Here is a 13,764-nt window from a genome sequence, read left to right as displayed (position 1 = left end):
AAAAAAAAAAAAAAAAAAAAAAAAAAAAAAAAAAAAAAAAAAAAAAAAAAAAAAACAACAACAACAACTCAGCATCAGATATACTCCGTAATATTTTTCAAAGGACAAAGTATTTACCATGAAACTGGAGTTGGTTGTGCAATTACTTTCTCGGGCTGCATATAGGAAAGAATACAATTATCAAGAGATGAAGTATGGCAGCAATAAGATCAATGACATGCATGCATTGTCATATTGATGAACTTGAATTCATGGCCAAACTTTGTCAAAGCATCTGGGTTCATGCTCCAGAAATCAAGCAATTATCAAAGTAACAAAACTTAGAAACTTAACACTCCTTGTGTTGCAAAATAAATGGTATCAAACTAACTACTGTAGATGCACTTTTATTCACAACATCAAAATTCAAATGTTTGTGCTTAACAGTAGTTCCAATATACTTTATTACTCCATAATATACATTCAACTTATTTGCATAAGTTCAATTAATTAGTGACAGAATATAAGGCAGAAACTGGTCAAGTTGATATTCGAAGACTGGGCTAGGTCATTAGTTTTGGAGTAGTTTCTGAGCTTATTTCACTTTTGAATTTCCCTGTCCATGCCTTCTTGTTGGCAACTGACTTAGAATCATACTAAGATTTATTTTATAACCTGAGGAAATTTCAGTTCTTTATTTCATAAGAATAAAGGATCAGGAAAAATAATAATAATAATAATTTTTTATTATTATTATTTATTTAAAAAAAAAAAACAAACAAACAAAAAAACAAAAAAAACCATTCACACTACATTTGTGGGCAATTTCAATCAGACCAAACATCCAGTGTAAGACATGAGACAACGATAGTACACCCTAAGGCCTATCCTAGAACACAGGTAACAAATTATAATGTATATACTCACAAGATAAATTAATCGATAGACCTCCTAAGCAAGTAATACAGCTTTTGAAGCAAAGGGCAAGTATAGAAGAAGTGAGCAACATAATATTATCCTGGTGGAGACAAAATCAAAATCAAACATTAAACAGTTTTACCAGGTTCAGGAGATATTACATTATTACTAGATCATTGTTGATACGCTAAACACCAGAGAAGATTTGACTAAATGCATAATGCTAAGGGCCAACAACTTAGTGATTAATACCTCTCCTTTAAACCCAGCAGGTTTCTCATAAGTAGATACTCCAGTTAAAGCATTGTAATAGTATACAGTTCCTGTTTCTGTCCGATGGGCTGTCCAAGCATCAAGATTCTTACTGTTTACAGCTACACCTCTTGTCACAACATCATTTTCATGTCTACTAACATCTGGCATAAAGAACAATCATTAAAAAACAAAAAGTTATCTACTCTGAAATGAAGAAAAAAAAATACATGACATAATGAATCAAAAGCAAATTATCAACATGAATTTTGTGCAGACCAACTCCAGGAGGAAACTCTGCCTGCATCCCTGAACTAGGTATTGATTGGGGAGCTGAAGTTGTAGATGCAGACGCTCCAGGTGGTGCAGCCACAGTTGAAACCCCAGGAGGTTGAGTGTCAGGGAATGTAGCAGAAGAATGCAGCATACTACCAGCCAGCATAGGAAAGGGACCAGTTAGGGAAGCAGGATACACTGGCAATGGTGATCTTACCAAGCCACTAGCAGGTGCATGCAACCATGGTCCCTGAGGAGGGGTTTGCAAAGCAGAAACAGAGTTATATGGAGTATATGCCTGCTGCTGAATGGGTGGATTAGACAGAAAAGGAGCTTGTGGTATAATGGGCCTCAGAGATTGAGAAGAATCTCCAGATGAAAATGGAGCATTTGTACTAGAAGACAATGGTATAGTTGAACCTATTCCAGGAGGACCAGGTGTTGCAGGAGCTTTAGGAACTCCAGAAGGCATCTGAAAAGATGGGGCAGGAATCATACTTAAAGTTGGTGTGGTAGCATTAGATGTTGGAAAACTTGGACTAGCTTGCTGGGGAACAGACTGAGTAGCAAAAGATAGTCCTGTTACTCCTGTTTCTGGTGTAATCCCAGTCCTCATATCCTGCAAACAGAAAAAACAAACCCAAATTAGTTGGATTCATGGATAGTTCTGTTTTATTCACTGCTTATCCTTAAGAACATAATGTATGGAGTCATTTATTCAAAACAATTCTTTAGATGTATTCAAACTAATTCAGGCTAGTTTGCATTTACTTAAAACAGAATGGTCAAATATATTTGGTCATTGCTTTAAGCAATCAAATTATTTACCAACAATATCAACATTTCCCAACTTCAGAGAAATTTGAAGCATTTACCAGTCAATTTATCACATAGATTGTTTAGTACAACATGCATGCAATTTAGTTTATAATATCTTACCAGAGAATTTCTGTAATAGCAGAATCTCATGCAGTTGCACATATGGCACAAAGTTGAACAGCACTTTATGCCAGACTGTCTATAATTAATTCACCCAGATAAAGTTGATGCTTCAAAAGGATTAGTGATATTGCATGTAGTCACAGTTGCACTACAAGTCCCAATCTAAGGATCATATGATTCAGCCCATGATAGTACAAAACCCCTATGCTCAGAATGTTTGCCAAAAGAGCAAGCTTGATGACTTCAACAAACAGATATTGGACGCAGGGACTACATGCCAGAACAGGTGGGTCAAACCGTCAAAGCCTGGAAGAATTTCTAGTTAAAAAGTGCCCATACTCTGTTGAACTACTTCCGATTGGGTTATTCTTATTCAAAACCACTAATCTCATAAAAATAGTGCAAACAGTGGATCTGTTGCAGGCCAAGCCAGGTCATGTTAGAAAGGTTGGTATTTTCTTGGATAGCCATAAAATTGTACAAAAGATTATGTGTAAGATACTGTCCTGCTATATATGTGTGTGTGCACGAGTACGCGCCTGCTGTAATGGATATTGCAATATACAAGAACAAATCATTGGGCATACCAACACCACTGACAAAACTAACTCTGATCAAAAGGCATACTACATTTGAATAATGTATATTCGCACATGTATATGTATGTGCCATCAAAGTATGTGAGGAAGAAGGACAACTCCTTATCAAAACAACATAATATAGTTCATGCAGTTTTTAGATGGGAAGAGTTGGCTCTTAAGCAATAGAGGTTATCTACTAAAACCTACAGTGCATCAAGACATTGCCATTTTATAGTATCGACAGCTTAAAGAAGACAAATATGCATATGAAGTTACCAAAATCTAGTATTCTAGTTGCAGAATGCAGTTTTAAACAAATTGAAACATTCTTCTCAGATAGAAGCTTCAATTATTGAAAATTTTACTATCAGCAACAAAAGATCCTCACCATGCTAGTTGGAAATTGTGGAGCACCAGTCATGCCAGTAGTTGGATGAGAAATGTTATATGAAAACAAAGAATTTCCAGGGACTGGTGGTTGGAGAGGTCCCGCAGGAATTTGTGAATTTGGCTTCATGGCCTACACACACAGAGTAATAGTTTTAAAATCTTCCCAATTTAGCACCTCCTGAATTAAGGATAACCATTGAAAGTTTCCAGAAAGGGCAACAACGTTTACATATGACATAGGAAGTAGAGTGACACCATATCCAGGGGGGCCAGTAGCTTTTTGTTGGGCAATGTCTCTAGATGAATCTATTGATGGACTCATTCCATTATTTGAAGAAGTTCTTGCAATGGGAGGAGGGATGGCAGTCATAGGCAAAGGGTCTGAAGATAGTCCAGCAGTTGATGAACTTGTAACAGAGGTCTGCGGAGTTGAAGATTGCATTTCCTGAGGGAACCAAGCCGGGGATCCCATTAATTCACTGCAAAGTGCAAAGTATTGGATTGTAAAGAGAGATTAAATTACAATTTTAAAACTATCTTGTACTCCGTATAATGTATGCATCATTTAATTTCCCTTTAACAATGTTATTAGTACCAACTACCAACTGAACTAAAAATTGAGCTTAAAACTGGGGGAAAACAAAAAATCCTCTTTTCCTTTCCCTGTCCTTGTATGGTCAATTAAAGCAACAGACAGACCAGAGAGATTAAATTACATAACAAAAAGTCCCTTGGGGCACTTAAAATAATCCAATTGGAGAAAAAGAGTACTTTTCTTTACTACAAATGCCCCTTCACATAGAGCCCGCGATTCAGTATCGCTAAAAATAAAACCCCACGGCAATAAATTCACACGAGTAGTTGAACTAATCAAGTCTCTTCTTGCAGCATGATTTAATTAACAATGGTGTAAAGCATAAGCCAATAACAGACCAGTAAACAACAAAATCTCGAAAATTCCCCGTCTGCAATCGAAACCAAGGCTCTCTTACAGTAGCTGTATCAAGGCAAGGCGCACATTCGTATATACACAAGTGAATGAAAGATGCAAGAATTTGGCGCATCAATAATCAACATATACTGACGGCGGAAAGTGAAGATACGCAAGCAGCTATTTGCGGGGAGGGAGAGAGAGAGAAAGAGAGTAGAGGAGAGAGAATAGACCTGCGCAGTGGAGCTATTCGACGAAATGTTGAGGAAGAAGAAGAAGCAAACAAGCCGGAGCTGCTCTCATCGACAGTGAGGGAAAGATTCTGGAGGAAGTTCCGTTGAGTTCATACTTTATACCCTGCCTGCTATTAATTTTCTCAATTACAGTAAAATGCGACCAAAAGGCGCATACGTTATACTTCAATACTTCATATCCTTTCCGTGCATAAGTTCATTGTGTTTGTGTATAAAATTCATTGCTGATGTAATATTTAATAAATTTATTGATGAGTTACCATTTTCGTATTGATTTATTGAAAAATAACCATTTGTATCGATCAATTATGGGTCACACTGGCATCATAATGTCTCACGTATCTTTATTTGTGAAATGAATCAGTATAAAATATAATACTTTATTCATGATTTAGTATTGCAGTTATGAAGAAAATAAATACATTAATTAATTTGATGGAGAAGAAGAACTAAATTGAAGAAATGAAGCTAGTTCAAAGCACTGCATATCTTCCTAAAGATCCCATTTTGACCTGTGAGCGGCTGAATTTCAGACATTTTAATCATTGCTGATGCGAAATCTACTTGGAATGCTTGAGGACTCCTTGCGTACTCTGAAACAATACTGTCAGTTGCTCCACCGTTGAATAGACTTTGATCCGATTGAAGCAGACCTTTCTTTTGCAATAGGTTCTTATAGTAGTTGTTATCAAATGAATTCGGTGTCACCAAATCAAGGAGTGGCAAATTTCCATTTCCAGTGTCTTTTGGACAATTTCGTCTTCTAGTGTTAGCAAAACCGGCATCAATGTCAGTACGGTTGCCATATATTCTATCACGAAATAGGAAGCATTGAGCTTGGCCAAGAGTATGTGCACCAGACAAGGCAACCATGTCTCTTGTATTAAGGCCTTTGCTTGCAAAGCTGGATATAAGCATATCTAGATTAGCGAAAGGGCTAGGGAGATCTATGGTACGACTAGTCATGGTGGAATCTCTTCTTCCCAGCTTCACTGTCCAAGACAGACCTCCCACAGCAACAGTCGCATCACGTGCAGCCACAGACAATACATCAGCACAAGATACGATACCGGGACAAGCTTTCTCTAGCTCGCCCTTTGCAGCCTCTATTACATCATAACCCCTGACAGAGCCAAGGTTGGGCAACGCTGTCTTTTCGCTCTTGATGGTCGGTGACTCGTCCAATAAGATAGAAGCATCGCAACCCTGGACAAAGCAGTCGTGGAAATGGAGACGAACCAAGGAAGCAGCCATGCGACGCTCAGTGGACATGGCTTGTCTTACGGCAGTGCGAATGATGTTGAGAGCGTTAGGGCATGTGTTTTCGTAAAATGTAGGGGACAATTGGGAGCGTTAGGGCATGTGTTTTCGTAAAATGTAGGGGACAATTGGGCTTGGCATTACGAGAAGAAGGAGAGAAGGACAAACAAACATGATAAAGCTGCAATGCATGGCGTAGTATGAGAAGCCATATGTAGAGAAATGGCGAAATGTTTTGGCTAGTTGCGGAAGGAAAAATGAAGGGATTGTAGCTAGCTCTAAATGGGAAAGTGGAAAGATTATTACTATTGAATAATTTAACTATGCAAAGTACATATAATGATTATTTAAAGGATACAAATAATCCTACTCAAATAAGGAATTAGGGATACATAGTCCTAATCAGATAAGGAATGATAAAAGAATATTCACAATAGTAAAGAGATAGGGAGAAGGTGTAACGATATAATAATAATACATTATTATTATTATTATTATTATATTTTTAGTACTATTGTCTCTGTAATTACAATGTAGACTTACAAATAGTAGTAGCAAATAATTTTACATTATCCAACATTGTTGCCTTTACACAATAGTCATACTGTGAAGTATGAGAAGTACTTGACTAGTTGATGGAAAAAGAAAAATGTCAAGTGTCCATTGTCACAACAATGAAGAAAAGAATAAACCTGAGGGTAGAAAGATATGCTATAGACAAAATAAAGCTTCCAAATAGTCATCAATGTAAGCCAAGCATGGCCAGTGATCAGTTCTAATCCGGACAAGAGTAGAGGTATCACAAACTTCCATTTGGAAGAGGAGATGGAATCTTGGTGGCAGGAATATCAGAATCTGAAAGCACCCCATGTTCTTCTTAGTAATTTGAGCATTACCTCCTCCATCGTCTTCATCGTCCAGGTATTTGAGATAAAGAGGCCCTCCAACGACACTTGTTTCTTGTGTCGAGACATCATCAATTGAGGAATCTGGAGAGGTATCCCCCCAGACAATGTCCCTGATAACTTCCCCGCCTTTCACAGTGTTAATAAGAAGCTCACCGGTTACACAGACAACAAAGGGTGCTAAGCATTGCTCAACAGATTGGATCAGAGATGCTGCTGGAATTTCCAGAAGTTTCACTGATCGGGTTCCACTGATTGCAGCAACACCTTTGCCTCCTTTCAACACGAAGGTCTCTCGCCCAGTACTGGTGGATGTCCCACATGCTTCCCACAAAGCATTGAATAATTGTACGTAATAACCAGGTACTGCTTCTCCACTGATATCATCTGGAGGAATGGCTTTGAGAAACATGTCCTCTATTCCTACAGTGATACTATGAAGCTGCCCTTGTATGATTTGACCACTGGCTGTATTTGCTTCGATGAATATGTCAACAAGACTAGGCACCGGTTCCCGTGGTTCCAATTCAATCAGAACATGAGTGTTGAAGCCTTCCACTGCTCCTGGAGAATAAGAACTGTTCTCCACTGGAACTATCTCTAATGAATTATTTTCGTTGAAAGAATTGAAACTTCTGGGGGGCTGACCAAGAAGGAAGGGAATATGATATGATGGGATTGTCCCATACGGGGCAGAAGAAGAAAATCTTAAAACTGCTGCATATATGGCAGGAAGTGCATCAACTCCATCAAATTCATTGGCTGCCATACTGGTACCCCATATGCGATTGAATGGTTCTGATTCAAACCATAAGGAACAGGGTATTTTAATCCTGAGCCCTGGCATGTGTCTAAAGTCAGGAATAGATGAAAAATGCCTCCTCAACATGTCAACGATCTGACAAATCTTGGAATCCATCACACGTAAGGGCTCTGGCACTCCTGGCAGCCGATCAGTCCCATAGGTTTCAGAGACTGATTGATCAGTATTTCTATCTATCTCCTTGTGCTCACTCATTGGTTCAGTGTCCCTGATGGCTTCTAAATAACCAGGTTTCTTGTTGTCAATACCCAGGGTTGCAAGTGACAAGGACCAAGATTGTTTAACCAACAGTGGAATCACACGCTCAATGTGAATATACGATGATATATTCCTTGATTTCTTGAGGTCGTGGGAAAATCTAGGAGACTGAACAGTAAAAAATGGACTAGAGTGGGTAGATGGGGACACTCCGGGCAACTGGTCCCCACTGTTCAGCATGTCTCTAAGTTTCTTCCCTGGAATACAAATGAGCATCCGCAAGTAGATTCTGTGAAAATATCAACAATGAATCAGTGAATGAATCAACAATAATAACCTCCTGTCTCAAACTGGTATATCATATATGTGTCATCAACTCATCATTTAGTCACCTTTTATCAACTATCTATATAACTCTTATAAATAGGTGTCAATAAAAATAAAAATAAAAAAACAAACAAACAACATCAACAGCAACAACAATAAGAAAATGCAGGAGGAAAAGAGGGACCAAAAGAATTTTCTTACAGAAGTACCTTGCATTGTCACGAACTTCCAAATCTGGAAAATAAAGGCAAGTAAATGCTAGAAGACGAGATAGCCCAAGGAATAACTTAGAGCTATGGTGATGCATAAGCATTGTTCGACAAATGCCAAGAACTTTACTCCCATGACACCAAGATCTCAACCCTGTGTCTGGACCATGTTTCTTGATAAGAAACAACATGAACTTCACAAGGTGCTCTAACAATCCACTTGGTGAAACTTTACTACTCACAGCAATTTTTTCCAATATTGGGAAGTAAGATCCCAACCTATAGTCTAGCTTTAGTTTAGGAAGTAAATGCTCATCAAAGGTCTCGAGGAGGTGTTCACCCAACAAATGGTGTTTATGGCATGCCAGCAACCGGTCAATGAAGGTGACAGTAACAGGGACCATTCCTTTATATTCAGACATAGAGGCTACAAGTGTCTTCTGCAAAATCAAGTAGCAATTTTAGAGCCTAGTACCCAGATACTGAGATATATAGCAACAACAAAGGAAAAAGCATAGACAGTATAATGACATTATATTTATTTAAAAAGAAAACAATAATTGCTTTAAGTTAGCAGAAAAGGAGGATGAAACTGGGATTCCAAAGGTAAATTCCAAGATTCTTTTTTTCACTTATCAAAAGTCAAGAGATTTTGCCACTAGAATTAGTTGAATTTGAATATTCCACACTCAAACAGTATGCTAATGAATGTAAGTTTGTTTGACATCAAAATAAATTCTTAAATAGAACCACTTTCTAAATTTTCTTCCTTTAAAGGGAATTCAATTTTAATTGCTAGGAGAAACTTCTAAAGGTCAACAGACGGTGAAAGGCAAATTCTATCTAGCTGATTCTAACTGCCACTAAGTAAAATAATTTGCTAGGGTGGACTAAAGCCTTCAATGAGTTAAGGCACCATGTTCTGTAACTATTTATATGGGTGCATCACATGTATGTTTAGAGAAAATAGAACTTCACTAGCTTAATGTAAAAGGCACTGTCTTGGAGCAAAATAACTGAAGGGAATGCTACATAGTGGCTCAAATAGTTTAGATAGCCGGTCTTATTGAACAAATAAGTGTTTCTGAGCAATTTGAAAAAATTGACTTCGTCTGATAAAAGCTTGGCAAAATTATATATGGAGTTCGCCTTATACTTACAAAATACTCTTTTTGAGCATAACATTTTGCTTAAATCCAAACCAAACAACAAAACAAAACAAAACAAAAAAATACCCCAAAAAACTCCATAATTATAATTGAAATAACTATATCCACAAGTCACAACCTCTGTAACACCATTACAAAGAACTAATTGCATTGCTCAACTTCCACTATATGAAATTATGAAGTAATGTCACCTGATGGAATAACAAGGAAATAAAAACAAAACCAATTACGCTCAGCACCAAAGAAGGTTTCTACCTGTACAGTGTGGAAGATGGTGGATTCAGTGAGAATTCTGTTGGAAACAGAATCAGCTTCTGAGTGAGACGATGCACCAATCAGGAATTTGTGGAAGGCACGAAATGCCACTGCTGTTTCTGTGCTCCAAGGAGGCAACCATTTGAAAGCAGATACAGAAACAAGGGCATCTTCAAATAGCTTCTCCACTGACACTTTTGGGCTAGTCTCAGTGCTCACTACTCCATTTCCTTTAATAACCAAAATAGAGCAGTATGCAAGCAAGTCAATTTTTAAGGACTTCAAAGCAAGTGGATCAAAAACAGCTGGATAAAAGCTCAAACTCATTTCAAGAACATTTCCCCTTTTCCCCTCATCTCTATTTAGCACTAGTCCAACGAACCCCAACAACCAGTGAAGTACCAGCAATCTGAAAACCAAATGATGTTGTGATTCTTTCGACAACAACAACAGTCTACGGGTAATTTCCAACTCCTGCCCTTCAAATGAGTCCAGAAACCTCAAACACATCACTAAATATGCATGCCAAAGCAAAGGATCATATGTAGAAAGCAGTCCCGAGAACTGCACCTTCAACAATGAAGCCTGCAAATCCAAGGCTGCAGCAACAGGCAATATCTTATCCATGAACTCCAATAACCCCCATGAAGTCAAGTTATGTGGCCACTCAAGCAAAAATGCAACCACTCTCTTTAGGTCCTTGTTACTCAAATCCGATATCTGCTTCTCAGTAGAATGCTTATCCTCCCCGGTAGCATTATTATCAGCATCATCAATCACAAAAGAAGGAACATTGAAAGGAACCAAAGGCATAGAAGCATTAGTAAATGAAGCATTAGGTTTTAACTTAACAATGTTCGAAACTACGGTGGCTAGTAACAGCGCATAGCTCTGACCGGCATGAGTTCTCTCGCTTTGTGATAAAGACCATAGTTGCGATGCAACGTCCGAGAGTAAGCAAGGGAAAGCGATTTCGAGCTCGCGTAAGCAATCGCAGGTCACGGACCGGGTTTGCCGGTCCACGCTGTGATTCGGTCGGTTGATTATCGTCAACAGAAGCTCGATTAGGCATTCGAATTGCGGCACGAGACCCGAACTGATAGTATTCGATCCGCTATCACCATTGGCGTTCGACGTAACGAAGATGGAGGTGGTGGAGATGAGGAACTGTTCCTTGAGAGGGAAAGTGATCGAAACGCCGTCGTTTGGGGATTGAACAACGGAGCGGAGGGTTTCGATGAGTCGACTGAAGGAGGCGGCGGCGGCGGCCGATGGAATTACAGTGGATGAATGCTCCTCGAGGAAGATGAGGAGATGAAGCTTGAGGTTGAGAGGGAGGTCTTTGCGGACGATGGAGGAGAGAGCAAGCTCAAAGAGGAGCGTCCCGGAGTAATGTGCGGCAGTCCAGCGAAACAGCCGCGTGCCGCCGTGGTTGTAGTCGTCAATTAGAGATTCCCATTCTTGAGGGCTTAACGGTTTCAGCTGACTTTGAGATGACATCGCCGAGCTGATTCAGTTCCTATATGCAATTCGCCGATCAAGGCCCGGTCACCATGTGCCTGTCTCTGCTCATTTTCAGCCCCGCCGGAAAAACGAAAAAGGGGAAATTCAACCCTGTTTTGTAACGAAATCATGTTTTCCGTTTTTTTTGCTTTTAATAAATTCTTCATTTCTTTTTAAAATTACAGCTTAGAAAATATTTTCCATTTCAATTATATTTTAAATTTAGAATATCCAAGGCAACTAGGGTTTCTCTAATCTCTCTTTTCTCTAATCTCTGGTTATCAACGTGATCGCCGCCTCCGTGAAGCAAGCGGATCGTAGGCGGCGTCCCATCGTCTTCCCCTGCTGCCATCTCCACCTCAGACAGCGTCCGCCCTCTATTGTCTTCTCTGTTTTCACCGTTTTTCCCTCATTCCACTGCTACCGATCGTTTCTCTCTTATTTTCTCATTGTTGTTTACATTTGCTTTGATTTACTGTTTTAATTTTGTTTGCAATTTATGTGTTTTCCTCTCGTTGTTTTGACGAGTTTCTTCCTCTCGTTTACTTTGGCGAGTTTTTTTTTCATAAAGCGTGAAACGATAAAACTAGTCATGACGTATGTGAATTTCATCCTGGGTGACAAACATGACAATGAAAAAGAGACTCCTCTGAACTATGATATGCAGTTCAACCCGATGGAGATATTGTCAATGGATAGAAGAATGGAAATAGATACTCAGGTGGTGTGCAAGACTATTCAACCAGTGTTAGTCTTGGGTACGTTTGACCAAATCATTAAAGAAGCTTTAAGTTCATTCAAAGAATTCAGTTTCAAATTTGTAAAACAGTCTGCGAATCAAGTTTTCCCTAGCATTGCTATGGAAGTTGTTTCTACGTCTGACTGTAAGGAAAGTTTGACAATTCCATTGATCTTTATTGTAAACGTTTCAGCCTATGATTAATGAATTAGCTTCTTTATTTTCAAAAAAAAATAAAATTAGAATATCCATTTCCAATGTAATGATATCTTAAAAATAATAAATAAAATGAATAACGGTCAAACATGCAACTCAATTGTATTTGGGTGTGCAGTTCAGTGACCTACTTAATTATTATTTGTAAATAAAATAATTATGAAACGAGTAATAAATAATAATGGTCAAATATTATGTAATGTGATGACATCTCTATTATCATGGTGGTCACAACTCACAATATCAATAATCATGAGTTTTGCAAACATAGACAGCTCAAATGGTCAGTGTTTACAATGGTAAGACTTGGGAGAAGAATCACGAGTCTTTCAAAAAATTTAATAATGGTATTGAAAAGTGATGGCAATTGCTCATTTGTTTATATTTATTACGCTTTGACTATAATTATTTTGAGGGTAAGTTTTGTAGAGTAATATTACTTTTTTTTTTAATGTAATTTTTGCTTATGACGTAACACTATCTATGTGAGATTCTTTAGTACTGAGTATTTTTATTTTTTATTTTTTGAAAATTAAAGAACGATATATATTAATCACTTATAATTAAATGCTAAATATAATCAGAAAAGAAGAAGAAAACTATAAACAGAGGTCTAGACTGAGAAATCACCGCTCGAGCTAAAGTATGAGCTAACGAATTCGTTGATCTAGAATGAAGTGGAACGACACATCAATAAAGAGTTGTTTCAGAGCAAGGCGGTCACGAAGAACACAACCAACATAGGAATGAATCAGTGATGGCCTCTCCAACATCTGGCGAATCAATTGACAATCGGAATAAATAGCTACCTTCTTCCAACCACAACCCATTCGCAATAGAGAGCCTCCTTGATTGATATAGCATCAGCTAACAAAGGATCTTGTAAACATCTGACTGAACCATTTATTGCTGCTATAAAATTCCTCTCCCCATCATGAGCCATCGCCGCCACAAAATCATCATCTCTACTCGGAAATACAGCAGCATCCACATGAATGGTGACTCCGTCAAAGTAAGTAAGTCATTTAACACTTAATAAATACGGAATATAAAATTGTATCATGAGGGGAATAATATGTGAAACTTTATGAGTACATAACATGTTTCAATTATATAAATCAATCATACTAATAATAATATAATTAGGTATTTCAATTTAAAATATTTTCAACATACATGTTGACCCCGTAATCTGTTCATAGCTGCTTTCTCAACCTGAAGCACAAAGAGTCAACAGTTGCTCGAACCCACTCCCATAATCCATGTGGGAGTGTAAACCGGGACACCGGGTGCCACTAGACCACAAGGTCTTTGGTAAGTGTCATGACCTTTATAACTACTAATTCTTTATTGGTGGATGTTCCAATAAGTGCACTAGATTCTGCCTTAAGTGTTAGACAACCGTTAAATTGGGACCAAATTGGTAATTTTGTTATAGTCAAGGAACCATTTCGGTAATTAATTTTGACTGAAATGGTCCCTTGACTATAGCGAAATTACCAATTTGATACTGATTTAACGGATATTAAATGGTAAAATAAACGGGAGGACCAAATTGGTTAATTTTTTCAAAATCGAGAACTTAATTGAGAAAGAAAAATTGTCGAGGACCAAAATGGTGAAATCGCAATAATCGA

The 13,764-nt window shown here is 38.0% G+C and overlaps 3 protein-coding genes across 4 annotated transcripts in view; all 3 read right to left on the bottom strand.

The window, feature by feature from the left end:
* Positions 1–4,661, bottom strand: part of LOC116016622 (pre-mRNA-processing protein 40C) — a 16,178-nt gene extending 11,517 nt beyond the window's left edge. Inside the window, exons 1-6 of one of the 2 annotated variants that reach the window (XM_031256973.1) lie at positions 4,503–4,661; positions 3,562–3,817; positions 3,337–3,468; positions 1,429–2,044; positions 1,150–1,313; positions 118–155 (exon numbers count right to left, since the gene is read on the bottom strand). In XM_031256973.1, coding sequence (XP_031112833.1) covers positions 118–155; positions 1,150–1,313; positions 1,429–2,044; positions 3,337–3,468; positions 3,562–3,810 — 1,199 coding nt within the window. In that variant the 5' untranslated portion in view covers positions 3,811–3,817; positions 4,503–4,661. The remainder of the gene's footprint in view (positions 1–117; positions 156–1,149; positions 1,314–1,428; positions 2,045–3,336; positions 3,469–3,561; positions 3,818–4,502) is intronic. The other variant, XM_031256975.1, reaches the window with a different exon arrangement.
* A 330-nt stretch (positions 4,662–4,991) lies between these two features.
* LOC116014870 (lignin-forming anionic peroxidase-like) lies at positions 4,992–5,870 on the bottom strand (the record flags this gene model as incomplete). The annotated part of the gene is made up of 1 exon (XM_031254825.1): positions 4,992–5,870. A coding segment is annotated over one exon (879 nt), but the record flags the coding sequence as incomplete, so codon positions are not given.
* Positions 5,871–6,304: 434 nt separating this feature from the next.
* On the bottom strand, positions 6,305–11,316 carry LOC116016472 (AP-5 complex subunit beta-1). Its single transcript, XM_031256743.1, has 3 exons — positions 9,670–11,316; positions 8,246–8,685; positions 6,305–7,998 (listed from the first exon to the last, which is right to left on the bottom strand). The coding sequence occupies exons 1-3, from the start codon at positions 11,167–11,169 to the stop codon at positions 6,495–6,497; spliced, it is 3,444 nt and encodes a 1,147-aa protein (XP_031112603.1). The 5' UTR covers positions 11,170–11,316; the 3' UTR covers positions 6,305–6,494.
* Positions 11,317–13,764: the final 2,448 nt, after the last annotated feature.

The sequence above is a fragment of the Ipomoea triloba genome, chromosome 4 (genome assembly GCF_003576645.1).
Source record: "Ipomoea triloba cultivar NCNSP0323 chromosome 4, ASM357664v1".
Taxonomy (NCBI): Eukaryota; Viridiplantae; Streptophyta; class Magnoliopsida; order Solanales; family Convolvulaceae; genus Ipomoea; species Ipomoea triloba.
The sequence above is the reverse complement of the archived record's forward strand: the minus strand, read 5'-3'. Positions and strand labels throughout refer to the sequence as shown.